At 40.0% G+C, this 20,661-nt stretch overlaps 1 protein-coding gene across 2 annotated transcripts in view; it reads right to left on the bottom strand.

Moving 5' to 3' along the window:
- Positions 1–3,571: 3,571 nt before the first annotated feature.
- Positions 3,572–20,661, bottom strand: part of GLS (glutaminase) — an 80,169-nt gene continuing 63,079 nt past the window's right edge. For both annotated transcript variants that reach the window (XM_023622236.2, XM_023622238.2), the window contains exons 15-18: positions 10,265–10,326; positions 9,046–9,122; positions 8,896–8,959; positions 3,572–6,246 (exon numbers count right to left, since the gene is read on the bottom strand). In XM_023622236.2, coding sequence (XP_023478004.2) covers positions 6,090–6,246; positions 8,896–8,959; positions 9,046–9,122; positions 10,265–10,326 — 360 coding nt within the window. In that variant the 3' untranslated portion in view covers positions 3,572–6,089. The remainder of the gene's footprint in view (positions 6,247–8,895; positions 8,960–9,045; positions 9,123–10,264; positions 10,327–20,661) is intronic.

Raw genomic sequence — 20,661 nt, 5'->3', positions numbered from 1 at the left:
TTGAAATCTATTTTAAAATTAAAGTATATGTATTGCATTAAATATAATATGCACATGGTACTTTCCTTGGTACTGAACACAAATTACGGCCTCCTCTAAGTTTTTACATAAGATGGTATGAACCTGACTGGGTTTGCACTGACTTTTTAAAATAAAAACGGTGAAGGAACAAAGAAGACAGCAATAAAAAATATAGTTTCCAACTGCTAGTATTTAACAATTTATTATACTTTTGCCCTTTGAGAATGATTTGGCATGGTTTCTTTTTAGTGCACTAGCCAAAAGACTTTGTTTACGTTGAAAAAATAGTAAAATTCTAGTATTAGCCTCTTATTAATAGCATTTGGTATAAAGATGTTACAAGTTACTGGCATTATGTATAGGTTTTATGTTTTTCTCATTTTTCCTTATTAACATAAAAATATATCAATGCTTATTTTAAAATAATGTTAGTAACACCATTTTCCTAAGTGTTGCCCTTTCTGAATACTCAGTAATCAGAATTGCTATGTCAGATTAAGAAAGGTCAGTGGAAAAGATCAGAGAGGAAATGCTCTTGGGACAAGGTATAATGGGTGCCATAAAAAGCCAACAAAAGAAAAAGTACCCCGGTCTTGGTGACCACGGCTGCCTCCAAATGCACAAATAATTTGGCACTTATTTTAAAATGAATTTCAGTACTGCTAATAGAAGTTTTTAATTTTAAAATACATACAAAATGGAACTCTGTCTTGCCTTCAGTGTAGCCATCTAAAATCCATACCTCCATGATTAGATGAGTTCTTACTGAGAAGTTATTGCACTCCCACAAATAGGTCCCATTTTTCTCTAAAATGTTATAAGCTAGAAAGCTATGACCTTCTCAAAGTAAAAGGCACCGTGTGCTGGAAAAAATAGGATAAGAAAAGACATAATCACTGAGTTAGACATAATCTGGCAAGTTAGACTTAACCACTATTTGAAGAGTTATCAGGGAATAGTGGTATAGACTTGAATTTTGACATCATAACGAATATGATCATTCTCCATATGTATGGTCATTCTCATCACATAACAAATATGATAATTCTCATTTCCTACATCTAGTAAATAGAAAATTTCTTCATAATGAACATTGAGAGCTGTATTTCTCTAGGGAGTAAAGTAGATAATGCCCTGCCTTGCCAGCATTAAGTTTATATTCTTGTATCATTGATCATTATAAGAAGTCAGTAAATGGATCCTGGCTTAGGGATGTTTGTGTGTTTTAAGAGTATTTCTGGTATGGTGTTTGTAGGGTGTTTTATAAGCATAGAGCTTATATGCACCACTTGGGACAAATTTCTCCTTATTAGGGAAAGAGTTTTCTGAGATGGCGTTAAATGAGTGAAATCTATTGTCTGGAAGCTAAAGTGGAATATGAAGGGGCGTCTTAATGAACAAAGCACTCCTTTCACATCTGGCTATCTCAGGGAAAACAGGAAAAAATTAGAAATTATTTTGAAAACCCTGGTACCTACCATTTGAACTGGGATGCTGTTCCCAAAGTAATGGGTATTTAGTTGAGTGGCTTCTTAGTTAAGATTCATTCATTTATTGGTTCATCAAAAAATAGTGAGCACCTGCCCTGAGCCAGGCACTATTCCAGATGTTTGGGAAACACTGGTAAACAAAGACAAAGATCCCTGCTCTTGTGGACTTAACATGTGCTGAGACACTGGATCATATGTTGTAGTACACTTTCCTTATTAAAACTGAAGAAAGATTTAGTGAAACAAACATGGCCAAAAGCTGCAAATCATTTAAATGTTATATAAAAATATAATTTCAAAGAAATAGCATTAAAAGCAGTTTGGGGAAGGCTAAAGATTATAGAGATGAGCTTATATAATATAGCTCTTAAATGATACTGACTAAATAATACTCAGCCTCCAGGTTTTGGTGAACTAACTTCAGGTTATATATTTGCTATACTGAGAAATTACACACCTTACTTGCCCAAGTGAAAAAAGAACCATACTTAGGCAGCTTTAACTTATTTATTAAATTTATCCCAACCTCTTGGGTATACAAAGAATATAAAGGCACCTAAAAGGCAGAAAGCTGTCAAACAGCTGTTATCAAACTGCCTTTCCTGCTGCTGTTACACCACTTGAAGACCCTAGTGCTGGTGTCTGTTGGTCGTCTTTCCGTTTCTTGTACGTGAAGGAAGCAGTCTTGACAGTGTTCTGTGTTGATGACTGCTTGTCCTAGCTGACTCTGTAGTGACTGTTTGGAGAGACATGAGGGGCAAGGCGGGGGCACATGGAGGCCTGGAGTCAGGTTCAGGCTCCAGAATAGAAATAAAATGCCCATCTTTGCCCCTTTTTAATAACTAAATTTTCTAATCCCTCCCATCCCAAGACACACATACCTTCCCTAATCTTCTAGTAAATCCCATCCTTTCCTTATATAACTATCAAATAGCCCTTTCCCCCGAAGCCCTTTTTTTAAAGTACTACCTCACATATTCATGGGCACTTTCCCTGTGCCATCTGGTCTCTGATTTATGAATTTACTCATTTCACTATGAGTTAGCAAGTGAAATTAGGAAGATTACACCAGCCCCTAAAAAAGTTCCACAGAAATAAGATGATCACGTATCAAGAACAGGTATAATTTAATTTTTCACTATTTGGGACTATTCACCCGTTTCCCCTGCACTGATGTCCTGCTTCTGTCTGCAAATGTAGACATGCAGAGCTCGGGCTGACCACATGTTGCAGGACTTAACACTGTAGCCTTTATGCTTCTCCTTAAAACTCCACAGAGGCCCGGTTTCAGCTAATACGCAAGTAGCTGGATATTCTGTCCATAGTGGGCACAGTGTGATAGCATGTAGGGGAAGAACATGGGACTAAGAGTTCGGTATCATGGCCCATTCTTGGGTCTCAGTTTCATTTGTGAAAGAGTGGGATTGGATTATTTCTGATGTCTTCCAGTTCTAAAATGTCAGTAATGCAGATGGACTGACTCATATAGCAAAGTAAATTACTTTATGACAAACAACCTTGTACCTTCTCTATAGTAAGGAAACCAGCCGCTAACCCTACACCTGCAGACCAGGGTTTTCCAGCAGTGGAGGTGAATGCCACTCCACACGCACATGAACCAGTCAGGAGCTGTGGTTTACCAGCTGGTTGAACTCAGACTCTAGTGTGGCAGCACTAGGTTCAGCTCCCCAAACAGATGTCAAGGCTTTGTGAAAATAACCTCTCCCCTCATTAAAGGAGGTTAGAACCCCTCCTAGTGAAGGACATGTTTAATGACTCAATTCAACAGTATTTACTGAGCACTTCCTAACTGTGAAAGGGTAGTGTTCGTTTCTAGGGGACGGCAATTGTGTCTGTCCATCCTCTCACCTTCAAGGATGAAGGATTCTTACCTTAATCACGAGGGTAACCCCACCTGACACCTTGCATAGGCCCTGTCTCATAGTAGGCATTAGAAATGGATGTGGACCAACTAGACAGTCTCTATGCTCAACAGAGTTCCTAACCCAGTGATGTAGGAGCAAACCTTGTTTGCAAAAAAAAAAATTCATTTTTCACAGTTTTTTTTGATACATGTATTTATTACACTGTAAAAAGCAACACTACCTGATTTCATTTAAAATAAGTATTTCCCAATTTCAGAATACTTACAACTTATAATTTTAAGATTAGATTCACTTTGGGAGGTTCTGGAAGCAAATACATTCATAGCCATATAATCCCCAGGAAGAATCTAAATCCAACGTCAGGTCATTCAGTCCCTGCCAGACAAGAGCATCAAATGGTTGATAGCTGATCCAGCTCGCAGCTAAAGGGCAGTGCGGGCAGCAGTGGGGACAGCACAGAACTGAGACCAGCAGAAACAACAATGTAGACAAAGCTTTAAATAACATGACCATATAGAGCTCGCATGATACAGAAAAAGCACATGTAATCCTCAAGCCAAAACAATAAGATCTTTGGAGTGTACTGGGGGCAGCAGTTAACAGCACAGTCAAAAGCATGGAAACCAAATGCACTCATTATTACCAGCCAACAGCAAACGGCCAGAGCAGGAACTGGCGTATAGTCATAAATAACCTCATGGATAAATAAGGACACATTTTACTAAACCACAAAGATTTTCCAAAATAGTTCTGATCTGAGAAAAGATGAAAACTCTCTTTGTTCCCAAATAATAGTTAGAACCTTAGAACCTCTTTTTATTAGAGAAAAGCCTCAAAATCATTGGTAATCTTCAAGCCACACAATTGAACTGTCCTAATGTTTCCTTTTAATCATACAAAGCAAGCTGCTATTTGATCAGTTATTTCAACTGATTTCAATTAAAGAGTGTCTACCCCATAATATCTTTGGGGATAATGCTGTTCTTCTGCAGCATTTTGCAAATACTACCTGTCTACATGACTTGATGGACTGATCCACGGGGCAGGGACACGGCAGCAGGGCTGCTCGCCAAGCCACCATAATCCCCACAGAAAGACACACCTGAGAAAGGCTTTGTGCCTGATACAGATCAGTTAAGGAACACTGGCCATGGTTCCACCAGAGGAGGCAGAGGGTGCTGGCTGAAGCCATTGACTTAGATTGGAAGCAAAAATCAGAACACTTGGCGGCTGCTAGGGTGGGCCAGGGGCCATCAGGCATGATACGGCTTGGAAGAAGCAGTGTGTGCTTACAGAAAAGAAAAAAAGGAATTTGCTATATTAATGTAACACCTAGCATTTGTGTAGTGGAGGACTCTGCTCATTCCACTAAACACAGCTTCAAAGAAGTCCATTTGTGTGTGTGTGTGTGTATGTGTGTGTGCGCGCGCGCACGCTTAATATCAGAAGTCCTCATTAACTCCCCTTTACCTTGGAGGTATGATAGGATAAAGTATACGTGCAGTTCCTCCCCAAGACAAATGATGGGTCTCGATTTAAAGTGAAATGGCCTTTTCTTATTATTAAACTATAAAGCCACCAAAAATTATACACTAGAGAACCGGGAGAAAACTGGAGTGATTTAGTGGTCCCCCAAATAGAACAAATAGCTTGAGGCAGACTTTTAATGCCAGATTTAAAAACAAAGATTATTTGTAGCAGTTCCCAACTTTGGTAGCTTAGAGCACTTCTGAATTTATCTTTATCTTTAACCTGGAAGCTGAAAAATATCCTCTTAAAGAGCTGCAGTAGCACATGCCTTCCTTTTTTAGGCTGATGAATTCGACTGCTTTGTACTCAGGAATTTGTCTCTGGTTCATCTTCTGTAGACATACAGCATAGTTGTAGCTCAGAGGCCAGAAACATGAGGCATTTTCTGACTTCTTGTGGAGAACATGAAAACTGCATAGTATGCCAGCACCCCCTTTCCCAGCTAAAGGAGAGGGGCAAATAGCTAAATGTCTGGGAAGAGAGGCTGGACAAAGGGGATATAGAAAAAGGAAAGTTTTTCAAAAGTATTATAACTACATTCACACTTATGTTTTGGTCACCAAATGTATCTTAAACAGATTCCCTGATAAAGTCTAATCAGAATTGGTCTATTCTACTGACAGCTGTTAACTATTATAATTTTTAAAGAGTCACCTCATGAAGCTAGAGTGTGGGAGACATATTCAACACACAAGCATATACTTGTTCAAACACTCAAACTAAATCTCTATTTGAAGTCATGAAAATCACACTATTTTGCTTCTAAAGACAGCCTTGACCCATTTGGACTGACTGCACAACAGAGCTTAATTTATAAATGCATATCAGCAGATCACCACTATAAAGTGAAAATTCACAGAACGCACAAAAATAAGTGATGAAGATCACACAGTTAAGCTAGCATTGGTAACTATTCTTGTACATCAAGTTATACAATGCACGAGGTAAATATTGCTCACATTATGGAGGGAGATTGTTTTATTTCTATTTTTTCCCAAAGAGATCAGATTTGTCCTGTGCCTACAATGAAGAAAACTCCAGTAACACTGAAATGACAAATGTTGTAAAATATACATCACTACCAGATAGAAATACACACGTTCTTCATAATCATTTTCCACAATTAAATAGGTAAGTGATTTAAATCTTGGGATTAAGACCGTTATAACAATCCATCGAGATTCTTATGGACGGTTTGATTTTCCTTCCCATTGTCGGAGTCTCCTTGAGGCGTGTACTGGACTTGGTACTCCTGGAGGATTTTAAATACATCATGGTGCCCGAAGTGCAGTGCTTCGTCCATGGGAGTGTTATTCCACCTAAGCAAGCGCACAGTGTGGACCGGGTTGTTAGGTAATGTTGTACAAAGTTGATAATCCAGCATTCTTAGATTCTAAATGCAGGTTAAGGGGCCAATCAAATTTAGCCATTTTAGCAATATTATTTGAAGAAATGCAGAAAGGGATTTATAATTCAAAAGTGGTCTCAGAGACAACTTGGGATATGGGAAGGAAGAGAAAAATATCTTCTACAAAAGATCTTGTTTCCATATCTAAGTGCTTATGGAGGGGAAGTTCTAGTGGTGACAGATACGATAGACTCCTCTAGCATTCCTGAATTTTAACTTCACGCAAAGCCCAAAGGATCTCTCTTTAAATAAAATGAAGAAAGTTCAGGTATATAACATCCATCACCCTGGCCTTTGATAGAAAATTTGTGTTCCTGTCAATTCAAAATCATAATAAATCTCAGAAGTCTGGAAATAACCCCGACCTCATTAGGGCTCAAACACACATGGGAGGAGCAAGATCGGCCCAGAGGAACTGACTTTCTCATCATCTCAGGTAAGGATGGGAATCCAGGGGCTCCTGGGACCACTACACAACTAGAAGAATAACAACCCTTTCGTTCTCATGCTAAGCGTGTTTCTGGGGCTGTACTATTTAGAGCCATACAGATGAACACTGAAGAGAAGAAACGAGTTGCCGGCAGTGGTTAATCAGCTGACTAGGCTTTTGTAAGAGGAAACAGCACTGTGAACTTCACAGCCCAGTGAATGACAGAGTATGATGACGGGTCCCCGACACTTCATCAACCATGGAGCCTCTCCCATCCTCTCTCTGTACGCATGTCACTTCACGTCTCCGTGGCTGCCAGGCTCCTGGACTCCATTTTTTCATGTGCCACTCTCACCACCTCCTGGTTTTCCATCTTTCCCTTTCCTTCTTTCCTCTCCATCTCTGTCCCTAACCTTTTACCTTCTTAATGTGGGGTCACGATGTGGAACTGAAAGGTTTTTAAAAGCAGTGTCACTTGAAAAATGTTTTTGGATAAAGTTTAGCAGCCTGTTCTTAATTTTTAAAATCAGGTAAGTAACACTTTACATATATCTTTGTGTTTCTCAAAAAACAGCTGAATTAAGTTGTATCGGCCTTCGTTAATTCAGGCAGGCAGTGGCCCTAAGTCGGGAGGTGGAGGGACTTTTCTCTCTTTTTCTACAGCATGTAACTATCTGTCTCTTTGGAAAATTGAATGTTAACTGCACGCTACTTTTTCTACAACTCTCCTTCCATAAAATAATGCAAAATATCAACTTTAAAGAATACACTAAATTCACTCAAACCTATTTTACAATTTGAGGTGACACTGATTCTAAGAAACGGAGCAAAGAATTGCCTAGGTTTAGTTTACACTCTGAAATAGTTGAATGCCCAGTTACCAAGTTAGTTACTTAGCTTAACTTTTGCCTATCAGATGGGTACTTCTGCTTCCACATTCCTAGAGGCCAGTTTAGGGCAAAAAACAAAACAAAACATTTCAATCCTTAAATATACAAAGCACAGTCAATATTTCTGGCATGTGGTAGTGTTTTAGTTGGGATTACACACACAGGGATGGGGGGAACGATGCTCTTCAGTTTATTGCTCTAGAAAGAGCTAGTATGGGCATTGCATTTGGAGGAAAAAAGGGAGGACTGTCACTCTACCATGAGGTTTTAGAATACTGCCAATAAAGGTCATTTTAATCATGCTTTTGAACATCTGTAAGAATAAAGTTGGATAACCAAAGTGTTATCACAGTGACAAAACTGCTAACAGTTTACAGACACCGACAACATAACCTGTCTGCATTTCTTGCAGGCTGATCTAATAAAACCCAAACCTGTAACTTAGAAAAAGAGTAAAACCTTACTGAACGAGAAGTATCTAATAGCTAGAGGATAATCACTTTGCTCCAACTTACTTAATACAGGCCTCAAATAGACAATCCAAACTCCTCATCATACATATCAAACCTCTCAATCAAGTATCTTTTCCTTCCATTCTTCTAAAGCTTTATTTCTGATTGACAGTTTTCCTTGTGGACCCGAAGGAGAGGCCAGGAGCAGAGTATGTTCCAGGCCGACTTCTCCCACTGGGGATAGAGTGCCCTTCTCTTCCCGCTGTGCCTTCAAGTCTTGTCTCTTCCCCAAAGCACTGACTAAAACTCAGCTTCCACGAAGCCTTCTAAAACTGACTCCACCCAAATCCAGAAATTCAACAAACTCCAATATATTTATTTTGGAGTTCTGTAACACTAATTTTCTTACCAGTTTTAAAATGCTTCTCTAAATGTTTATCTTGTCTACCCTGTGTAAAAAGCCTCCTAAGGACAAAATTCCTATTTTCTCTTTCCAAACACAAAGAATTGTTTTCTTCATACTGTGTATTGACTAACCTTCAGACTAACCTGAGAAATTCTACATGAGAGACCATTCTTAGATAAGAAACAAGATATGGGAGAGAGAATGATCTCCCTAGCAGAAATAAGGTTTTGTGTGTCGCCTTTATAAGACATCATAGCAAGTTCAGGAGTGTCTCCAACATACATGGAATGGATTTGAACAGGCCATCACTTGAATATGATAGCCCTGTGTAATAAAATACCGACCTCCCAATTACATGTTAGAAGGTAACACTCATGCTCACCTGTCTTTCGGGAAAGGATTTACTTTGCAGGCTTCCAGCAAAAATTTAACAACTTCAACATGACCTATATCCAAAACAAAACAAGCAGATTTTAGTATTGATTAGAAATTAGTCTGGGGAAAAAAAAAAGATGAGTGGTGTATATATTACCCTCTGCGGCAGCTACGTGGAGTGCTGTTCTAGAATCATAGTCTCGCTGTTCCATATCCATGGCTGACAAAGCAAATCTGAAAATTTGTAAGCATAGCTATTCGTTATATGCAAAGTTTAATTCACACTTGTAACAGTTACTCCATCAGTCCAATCTAAGGTCCTATGAGACAGGGGCCATCCTTCCACCAGGCTCACTCATGGAAACTTGACTCTCAGTTCACCCGCCACAGGCGTCCCAGATAAATGCCATTCACCTCTCTTCCTGAGCTTGGCCCTTTGGGTAAGAGGAGACGTTCACCATCTCTCACAGAATTAAGCTTCATTACATTTTGTTCAAAATTCAAGAAGAGTGGCACAACTATACCAAAATTTGTGCCTCAGAAGGGCAAGAAACTGATATCTATCCTACAGTTAAATATTTTCACTAAGACCTCCATTGTTTAATATTTTACAGTCTACAGTTTACAAGTACTAATCAGACTTTGTGTTAAAAAATGTTTTTAAAGTGCACATTTTTAAATTGAGATATGATGGACATATAACACTGTAAGTTTAAGATGTACAAGGTGTTGATTTAATACATTTGTGTATTGCAATAGGATCACCAGTGTTAGCTAACATCTCTATCACATTGCAGAATTATCATTTCTTTTTTTGTGGTGAGAACAATTAAGATCTAGTCTCTTAGCCACTTTGAAGTTTATAATACAGTATCGTTGATGCAAGTTCTAAGCAGACTTTAAAACAGGTGGAAATTAAGCACAGACATTTTTCCACCTTAAAGTTCAGCTGCAACTATACAAGAGACCTTCTGTTAAGAATACAGCACTATGTGGCCTTTCTAACCCTGGTGATCTGCAGAATGCCAAATGCCCCTATTTGCCTGCTCCCGTTACCTCCAAAGATGGGGAGTGGAGGGTAGATGGGGACTGAGAAGGCATTGCTCAATTCCAGTAAAACACTAATACTCATCAGCTAGACTAGCAGGAAGTTACCCCTTGAGAAAACAGACGTCTGGGCTTTCATAGGAGGTAGAAAAGGACCAGACTGCATGGCAAGCCTAACGCGCTGGCAGTGGGGATTTAATAGAAATTTGCTTGGGTCATTTTTATTAGAGGGAAATGGAAATGAGACTTTAGCCTTAAAATGGCTGTTTGCCCAGAAGCAACTTCATAAACATCTGCAAACCAAATGCTCATCCACCCTGTTAACCTACCTTCGAAGTGCAGACACATCTCCAGTGTACGCAGCAAACAAAAGGTTTATCACTGACTTTACCTGTGAAGAAAAGAAAGTTCAGGCATCTGCAGGGGAAAATAAATACATAGAATGTACAACTGTCAGCAGTAAGTGCTTTCCATGTGCTTTGAATACTTCAGCTGGGTCACACACAAAAGTTATCACAAGTACACTTCCGTAACCAAAGAGAATGCACGTGTGTAATAATTCTTTTTTAATAGAGGATTATGAGAGAAAATTCAATAATAAAGATAGGACACATAAGGGAAGGAATGGAGTGATGATATCAACTGGCACGAAAGAATGGAAACTTGTGACCTGTGAAACACACAGTGGGGGCAGCTGAGAATTGTTTATGACCTTTCTCATTTGGCATGTCTCAGCTCTGCAAGCTGACTTGTATGCTGGTGAAACTCACAGTACATCATTCTTAAAAACTAAAATCACGCTATTTAAATGTCTAATCCCTGCCAGCAATCACTGTCCTCAGCAATCACCAATCACTGGCTTCTCTGGAAATCTTAAGAGACAACATTCAGTATTAATCATCTTAAACTTAAGAATAGGACTTATTTCACCGGGAAGAGAGTCTTCAGTTCAATGCTCAGGCAGTACAATTTGGGGCATTCTTAGAGCCGAAGACACTGCCCCTGCTCAGAAGCTGGGGAAACTCCCCAAGTATTGAGTCACTGCTGTCAAATGCTCCAAGACTTCAAAGTGTGTCTTCTTTTGACAATTAGCCACTTTCTTATCCTTATAATTAAAGATAAGGCTACTTACACTAAAGGCCATGGGATTTTGGTCTGTTTTCATAAAGACTTCATCCAACCCTTTTTTTTGAGAAACTGAACTATTGATCATACACTGCTTGTAAATAATCCATAAGTCCCCACTTTTGTCTCATACTTTGCAACTTCAGCTTTCACATTGATGATCCAACTGATTTGGACTCAATAGTAGAAAACAGAAGTTTCAGTGGAGGGATGGAGAGTAAGGAACCCAGCTATCCAGGAACAAAGCCACAGCCCTGTTTGCTGTGCTTTCAAGATCTTAAACTGGACGTTCCCCCTTTCCACTGTCGCTTCCCGTTTCCACACCTGTGAACTTTTAAATTGAACTGGAATTAACCGTTGCATTTAGTATTTTCAAAATGTGGTCGGCAAAAAATAGTCCACAAATGCTCCATGAAAAAAAGTGTCCTGTGGTCAGATATGTTCTTAAAATACTAAATTCCCTTCTTGGAGGTTCATGAGCATACGAAAGGCTCTGTAAAGTTCTGCAGTACAGGAACCTGTCCCTGTCTAACCAGCTGAGCACACCCCCAAAATCTTACTACTCCTTACTATTATTGTTGATGTCACTGCAGAAAACCTTACTCATTCCTTCAGCCCATTAGCTTCCCTTCCAGCTACCCTTTGCTGCTCCTAGCCAGCATATACCCTGTTGTCAATCTCCTGCTAACCCTAAGGTCAGAACAGTCTTCTCTAGTGAGGGGGTGGGGGTAAACTTAACAGAATCACCCAGAATGTTCTAAAAGTATATATAAGCCTCTCTTCCCCCATTTCTAGTCATCCTATTCCCACACCTCAATTTGATACATTTTAAGGAAAACAGTTTTTTGAAAAAGGTCTCCAGGTGATTTTGTATGCACTCTTCTGGGTTACGAACCATTGTTCCAGGTGCCCTTAACTTCTTTCCTTTTTATTTGGATCAGTCTGGAATCCTCAATTCCTCTTGTGCTCTTGGGTCCATAGGAAAACACTGATGGACTGTTACAAATTATTCTCTGTATTTCCAAATGGTCTCTCATCACTGTTCAACAATTTTTTTTCTTACTGGTTCCCTTTCACACTTTCTTCAGGCCTTGTCACCTAAAACAGCTGACTCTGACCACAACTTTACTAAGAAACAAACTCTTCTCACCTTTCTCTCCTCTCTTATGCAAAATTCCTGCTTCTAAAACCTATTTTCTCTTCCTTCTCTCCAAGCCTCAGAACAAAAAGTATCTATCCTTCCTCATTTCTGAGAGTAACTTCTCCACCTGTTCCTTCAAACACCTATCCTCCAGATCCTCTTTGTTTCCAGCACCTTCAACGTTTCCTCCTTCACAGGTTCCCTTATCCTGCCTTAATACAGACACACTTCATCCTATTTTGAACAACCAACATGTAACCCTATGTTACCCCCTTTCAGTGCATATTTTCTGAAAGTAGCTCATATTTTTAATTCCCTGCAGATTACCTTCACACCCACTGTTCTCTCTAAATAGCATCCTCAAAAGCTCCAGCAGCCTTGCTAAGCCCTGATTCTTTCTGATCTCTCCAACATGCTCTATGCCCTCACTCGTTTTCCATCATGCTGCATTACCTGCATCTTCCTCCCATTTGGTGCTTGGCAGAGTCATTTTTACTTTCCACTGCATAATAATACTCCAAAGGCAGTCTCCAGCCTTCCTGTTTTGCAACATAATTTCCCTCAAAGGTTGCATACATTCCTCTGTGCAGAATGACTTCCCAATGTACAACTTTAATCTAAATCTTTGTTCCTAAACGCTAACTCTGCAGCTCCACTTGCTTGTCATGCTGTCGTTTCAAACTCAAAAGTAGCAAATCTCTCAGCAGCCCTGATGATGCCCCACTGGGCTCCAAAGTTCATATCCATCTGCCTACTTGGCATTGCCTCTAGGATGTTTAATTGGCATCTCAGACTCATCGTACCCAAAGTAGAACTTGATTTCCACTGCCTTCCTGCACCCCCAGTTTGCACCTCTTCCAGTCTCCTTCATTTGGAGATGACACTACTGTTCATCCAGTTGCTCAGGCCAAAAACGGAGTCGTCATCCAGGGCTGCTGCATTGGATTGCACAGGTCGAGTCCTCTCCACAAGGATGCCTGGCCAAGTCGGGGTACCTAGCCTATGCTCCTCTCCTCTCACCCGGCGGTGGTGTCCAGCACTCAGGTCCATCTGATGGGAGGAAGGGAGCCTTCTTCACACAAACGTGCTGAGAGGGTCTGCTTATGCCAAGAGGCAGAATTAGCTTTTTCTAATTCACACAAACCCACCATATAGACCCTGGGGGGGTATTCCTTGATTCTATTTCTCTCTCAACCACATCTAGCTCACCAACAAATCCTCTACCCCAAAACAGATTTGGAATCCCACCACTTCTCACTACCTCCATGACTATGGCCCTTGGCTCTGAGACACTGCCTTCTCTCACCTGGAGGCCTCCACAGCCTCCTAACTATTCCTCTTGTTCAACTCTGCTGCTATAGGGATCTTCTGAAAACACAGACCGTGGCTCGCCCATCATACCTAGAATAAACTTCAAACTCTTTACCATGGCTTTGGGACACTAACTGCTCTTCTCCCTGGTTACATGTGCGTCTCATTCCCTGCCACTCTGCCCCTCGCAGCTCCACTCCAGCCGGATGGCCTCCTTGCTGGTCTTCGGGCACTCAGGGCCTCCGCGTGCTGTGCTGCTGCCAGAGAGGCTCCTTTCCAGGGAGTGAAGAGGCTCCCTCTCACCTCAGTCAGGCCTCTGCTCAAACAGGATCTCACAGACTAGAAAACACTGCCCTCGTTTTCATCACTCCTTATCTCTTATCTCGTTTTTTCTCTTCAGAGCACTTATCATTATCTGACACCATATATACAGACAGACAGATAGATACATACACACTTGTTTCTTGTCTCTTTCCCCCATTAAATGTAAGCTCCATGTGGTCACAGGCCTCATCTTTTCTCTTCCCCACTAGAACCCCAGTGACTACCACACATCCTAAGTGCTTATTAAATGTGTTGACTCAAATCACGTTACACACAAACATATAATGTTGTATGCCAATTATATCTCAATAAAAAGAAATGTGTTGACTGACTAAATGAACGTTGTCTTCCAAAGCATCAAATACTCAATTTGTTACTACTATTTGGGGATTAAATCGTCATCATTATTAATTCTCCTACCTCCCTCAACTTTTACATCTGCAAATATCATCACCAAATTTATTCAACCCTCCTAACTGGTGCCTCTGCTTCCAGTCCTCCTTCCACCCTCCAAAACTTTTCCTCACACTTCTAATCATTTTCTCAAAACACTGCTCTGATCAGTACAGGTTTCTCAGCAAGGGAGTGTCAAAAGACCCCACAGATATTCCTGATAAAATCTAAATTCTTTAGCCTTTCATTTAAGATTCTTCAGTCTGCCTAATTTATTTTTCTCTCTCAACCTCAACAGAGCAAAACTGGTCTTACTTACTGGCCTTGTTTTTGTTTTCTCTGTGCTCCCTTCTCTCCTTTGGGGAAGAGCTAGATTCCTATCAAAGCCTCCCCTTCCCTCAGCGGCTAGCCTGAAAGCCTTTGAAAGCCCCTCCCTCCACTCTCCCCAGGCATCCCGTCCAGCATTCCTTATCCACGTGGCTGCTGCCAGTTGCACAACTAGTGCTTTGCCACAGCATGTGCCAAGGACTCAGCGATTAGAAAGGTTCTCTCCCACTAGAACCCCGAATGTACCTGCTGCGCCTAGGAAGCCACTGAAACCATCTTTTCTCCATCCGTTTCTCACTGCCATCTTATTCTTAAGCCCTCTTCTGTGAGCTCTGCTCCAATCTCTTAAGTCAGAAGTCCTCTCTTTCCCCTACCTTTGCCTCACTGTGGCACTATTATACATGGTATAGTTACTTGTGTATTTTATCTCCCTCACTACTCAAGGGAAATCCAGAATTCTGATGTGCACACCATTCATATAGTAACTACCCATAGTTCTTATTCTTTAAAGTATATTAGTCTTAAGCGATACATCCTTGACCTATTTCAGTGACTGCGTGCATGAACTACGTCCCTTTTTAAAATTCTGAATTTAGACTAGTTTGAAGCTAGTCTGAAGAGATATTATATATAGTGTGTGTCACTTAGTCACTTAATTCAATATTTCCAAAGTTCTCAAAGGACATTTCTTATTTAAAAGGCCCAAGAAAGACGGGTTTTAGAATAAAAGCAGTTTATTCAGAGTATACTAATACTTTGTTCACAAGCATGCTTCAGCTCAGAAAGATAAATATAAAATGAGAATAAATTTAAAAACTTTAATGTAGAAAAGCTTTGTGAGTAATTGGGGGTAAAATATTAGCTTACCTTAAAAAAAATTATTAAAGAATAACATGGAAGCTAGGTATTCTTCTCATGAAAATGAAAGGCTAGCTGCTGGGCTGAATTTAGTCCAAATCAGAAGATAGGAGCTAGACTGCAAAATGAGTGTCATTCACTCCAAGACAGAAAAACGCTAGGAGGCAGCACACACACAGGTACCAATTAAAATTAAAACCACAAATGCCTCTTTACTCTAGCCACCTATATTTTTAAGGTCCGCATAAATCAAGAAACCACTTATGGGTAGAATGCCAAGAGAGAAGATGGAATGGTTTGACAGTTTTGAGACAGCAGAGGGAGTGTTACTTCATTAAGGGACAGTCCACTTCCTGGTCTGTGAAAGAGTTCCACAAACACTTCCAACTGAACTGACACAAATTCCGGAATGACTACCAGGGCAAACCAAACTGAAGGAGGAGGCTGCCCCTATCAGATGACTCCTCCACCAACTCCAAGCCGCATCTTGCAAAGGCTGTAGGTGTGCTAACCGTGAATCAAGGCTCATTCCCCCACCTCCCCAACAGATACTTATGTTAATTTTAAAATACTAGTCGAGAAGGCCAAGGTCCAGAAAACAAGGAGTTAACAGAAACTGCCAGAGGCATGGAACCTGTGTTTTGATGAATCATTCCTCAGGACAGAAAAACAGAGCATACACACCAGAACAGGAGCCTATATAAATTAAGGGCTCTGATGTTTAATGCATGCCTCCTCATAGAAAAGAGAAACTTCACTTGGGCAGGCAGGCACCAAAAGTTTATAAATTAAATGTTAACAGTTTTCCTTTCACACTGCAGATTTTCCATACCACTACATTTTCCTTATCGCATCTCTTTGTCAGAACCTGCCAGAACCAGACAACCCTATCTTAGTTTATTTGTACCAAGTCATGACAACAGGAGGACAAAAATGTTACAGTTCACATGAGTTCATTTAACACTGGCATGCTTGGCCTATCAAAATCTCACTTTTTTCCAAAACAGCTAGAAGCAGGTGGAGATTCTATCAATTTTACAAGTCTAAAATATGACATTCCTAGCCCTCCAATCCCATCATTCTCCTGTTCATCTGGAGATTTTGAGCCTGTTTAAAACCTGAATTGTGTGACTTTTGTCTCCTACTCCCAAATGCCCTAATTCTATATACAAGTAGCACTTATTAGAATTACATTTTTTATCACTTTGTATTTATATAGTGAGTGACCTGGAAAACTCAACATTTTAGAAAGTTATAGTTGTTTTTAAACATCTCTGACAGGCTGATTGTAAAATGGATAGGTATGTTTTATTGATTACTATCACTGAGGTTAAGGGCCTTGGCTCAAGGTCATTACATATGAATTAGTCATGTAGCTGGGATACATTCCCAATTCTGTACAACTAGACCATGATGACGCGAGTCCTTAATAGATCTCAGATTGTAATCCAAAGGATAGAAGGAAACCAAACGATTAAATAGCAATTTAGCTGTAATCCATGAAGGTCATGTGCTAAATATCAGAAGGAAGGAAGGGAGGCTGGGAGGGAAGGAGCAGAGAAGGGAGAGGAGGAGAAAGACAAAGAGGGAGGGGGCGGACAGGGGAGGGAAGATTGACTCACTGGCTTTACACTTTACTCAAAGTATTTTATTTCCAACTCTATCACCAGCTGCAAAACTGTGGTCTCCCTTGTTTTTTATCATTAGTTTCTGCCTTAATACAAAGACTAATTCAGCCCTTTTGGAAAGGTTTTAATGGAAAAAAAACGCAGGCAACTGAAAAAGCATCCTTCTGTTCCTACCACCTCCAGTCTGACATGAGCTGCTCTCTTGTTTCCAGCTCACGGAGTATCTGTGGCTGTGGAATGGATACTCCTCTTCATCTGCTAAATAAACCATCATCACTCCAGATCCAATTTTGTTTTAAAAGCTTCAATCCAACTTGGCCTTTTACAGCCTTTAAATGAATAGAAGTTTTCAGCCTTCCTTCATAATGTTTTTCTTAAGTTCAGGTTAAAAAATACAAACCCATTATAGTATAGCTAAAGAAAAATTTAAGTTGCCAGCAAATGTAAATTGATCGCTTGCCAACAAAGGTAGAAATATAAACCTGTTCAATGTGTATGTGATCAAAGATATTTCCTCTTTCCCTCACTACTGAGCTTATTTAATATTTGTATGGCTAGGTAAAACAAAATTATAGTACATTTATGATTAGACAGCCTAAGATGAGTATAAGGCCACATGTTCCTAAGCTTTCCAGTGACTTATTCAGACTCAATTATTAATATACTATATATAGACAAAACTAATCCAAACTGACATGATCAGAGGATTAGAGAAAATCCTTTATGGGAATAACAGTACAGCAATTTCACGACCACGTTTCCAAATTTTTACGCAAATGCAGGATGTTCTCATATAATAATTCTAATAGAGAGGAATAAATCAAACAGTAAATTTTACTCTAAAGGAGAGGTCATGCGTCACTTAATGATGGGGATGTGTTTCTGAGAAATGCGTCATTAGGTGATTTCATTGTTGTGTGAACATCACAGTGTACTCACACAAAGCTAGATGGTACAGCCTGCTAAACACCTAGGCTCTATGGTACTAATCTTATAGGACACTGTGGTATATATGGTCTGTCGTCGACCAAATGTTACGTAGTCCGGACTGTATAGAAATTTCACTCACAAAATACAGCTTCAACGGCAGCTCCAGACATGGCATTCCACTCTTGATTAGCTAAGTAATAAACTCCCTTAAGCACACCATTTTCAAAATTTCTCACTGAAGAGATTAATCTGAAATAACTTTACTTATTCTTAAACTAGAAAGTCATAATTATATCAAAGAAATCTGACAACCCATCAAAACAAAAAAATTAGGATTATATATTATTTACAACAAAATAGCTAATATGAAGCACCTAACTCTCCCTGGGCTAAGTGTTTTAAGTATTATTATCCCTGCTGCTATTATTCAAATAGGAAACTGAAGGCTAGCACATTTAAATAAACTCGAGCAAGGTAATAATGCTGGTAAGTGGCAGAGGACTGAAGCCCAGTCTGCCTGACTCCAGGGTCAGAGCTCATTGTCAACCACTACTCGCTATCTACTGGGCCTCCTGGGCCAAGAGATTTCCTAACAAAACCTGAGATGAGAGTTCCCCACCAATACAAAACCAAGACTAAAATATGCTGTGATGGGAAATCAGGAAATAGCAACTAAGAAACAACTTATAAGGAAATCAGAGATACTAATTTTCTATTGAGGTGCTAACCAAATTTTTTAATTGAAGAGAAAATAACGAAACAAATCACTCAATTTGGCATATCAATGCCACAAAAGGAAAAATGTTAAAGATATCTTCATTCTTTGCATTTAAGTCTCTAAAAATGAAATGTGAGTTTTGAGTTAATGTGAATAGAGCAAATAGGACTGCTACAGCATTGGCAGCCAATAAACAACTTATCTCAGTGGCTCATATTATTCCGGTAAATGCCAAATGAATGGTCTAAAAAGATACCAATAGGCTCATAAGCAACCCTCCTTTTAGCTCCAAGTACAAAAGTAGCTAACAGTCTATCTTTGTGTGGTCTGACAAACAGCACTCCTAATTAGGAGGTAAGCAGCAAGTAGGAGAAAAACAGAAATGAGCAAAGGCAAACATTCCTCTGAAGAACAAAAGTGCACCTTCCGTGTGGCAGTACAAATACCTAAGAGGACAAATATCTAAGTATTTGTACAAATACTAAGACCACTAAGAGTATTTGTACTGCACTGACAACCATCAAACTCTCATAGTCACTGTCTTCTGGTTCTCCTCCTCTCTTTCATGAACAAAGTATTTGTGAACTCTATGAAGATTAGTTACCGCTACATTAGTGTGTACAGATAGAGGACAAGGTGCAACACTTCTGGCATGATCAAATGTCATGTTTATTCACATCTATTATTAACGAAAACAACAAGTCGTAAGCAACTAAAACACAAACATAAAACCCAAAAGAGTCAAAGAAACTAGGAGCAAAGAAGAATAAGACAGGAAGAGAAGAGATGGGTCACCAAATGCTTGTATATATTACTTAAAACAAAATCAGGGTCAGGGCCACTGGAGTCAAAAGATTCTTACACTGCCTGGTATAAATGAAAAATAACTATGAACAAGGTCTCTGAAAAGAGATGAGTTCTCTTTCTGCTGGGAAGCAAAAAAAGTTTTGGCAGCACTAGAGACAGAATTATGGTTTCAATTTAAAGGACCTCTCACTCCCTTGCGTGCCCTAAATACTGCTACCACAAGAAAGATGGGCACGTGTACATGAGTATTCTGCAGTGCTTCCAACCACAATACAGCCTTACTAACTGCTTTGATTTCAGAAAGAAACCCCCATTTTCATTGGTCTCCAGAGAGCCAGACTTAATTCTCCACATTCTTTAATGTTTATTTCACAGTTCTATCATGAAAAGGCCAACGTGTGCTTTATGGACAAAACACAGAACAGGCACAGTAACAATATGTTTCTCTAGAGCTATGTACTTTTCAGAGCACTTTCACAGACAGTCTAACATGATTACTATTCAAGTTATGACAACATGTTCCTCCGACATATAATACCAAAGAAGCATACAAAAGAAGCTGCTGGAGAATAGGGGGTTTTTAAGACCCTCAAAAATAAAGTGATGTCGGGGCTGGCCCCGTGGCCGAGTGGTTAAGTTCGCGCGCTCCGCTGCAGGTGGCCCAGTGTTTCGTCGGTTTGAATCCTGGGCGCGGACATGGCACTGCTCGTCAGACCACGCTGAGGCAGCGTCCCACATGCCACAACTAGAGGAACCCACAACGAAGAATACACAACTATGTACCGGGGGGCTTTGGGGAGAAAAAGGAAAAAATAAAATCTTTAAAAAAAATAAATAAATAAAGTGATGTCATATTTGAAGGAAAAAAATACATATAAATAGGCAGAAAAAAAAATCAGTCCTGGGGCCGGCCTGGTGGCACAGGGGTTAAGTGCGCACGTTCCGCTTCAGCGGCCTGGGGTTCACTGGTTCAGATCCCGGGTGCGTACATCGCACCACTTGTCAGGCCATGCTGTGGCAGGCATCCTACATATAAAGTAGAGGAAGATGGGCACAGATGTTAGCTCAGGGCCAGTCTCCTCAGCAAAAAGAGGATTGGCAGCAGATGTTAGCACAGGGCTAATCTTCCTCAAAAAAACCCACAACTATATATATATATATATA

This window comes from Equus caballus, chromosome 18, assembly GCF_041296265.1.
Source record: "Equus caballus isolate H_3958 breed thoroughbred chromosome 18, TB-T2T, whole genome shotgun sequence".
Taxonomy (NCBI): Eukaryota; Metazoa; Chordata; class Mammalia; order Perissodactyla; family Equidae; genus Equus; species Equus caballus.
The sequence above is the reverse complement of the archived record's forward strand: the minus strand, read 5'-3'. Positions and strand labels throughout refer to the sequence as shown.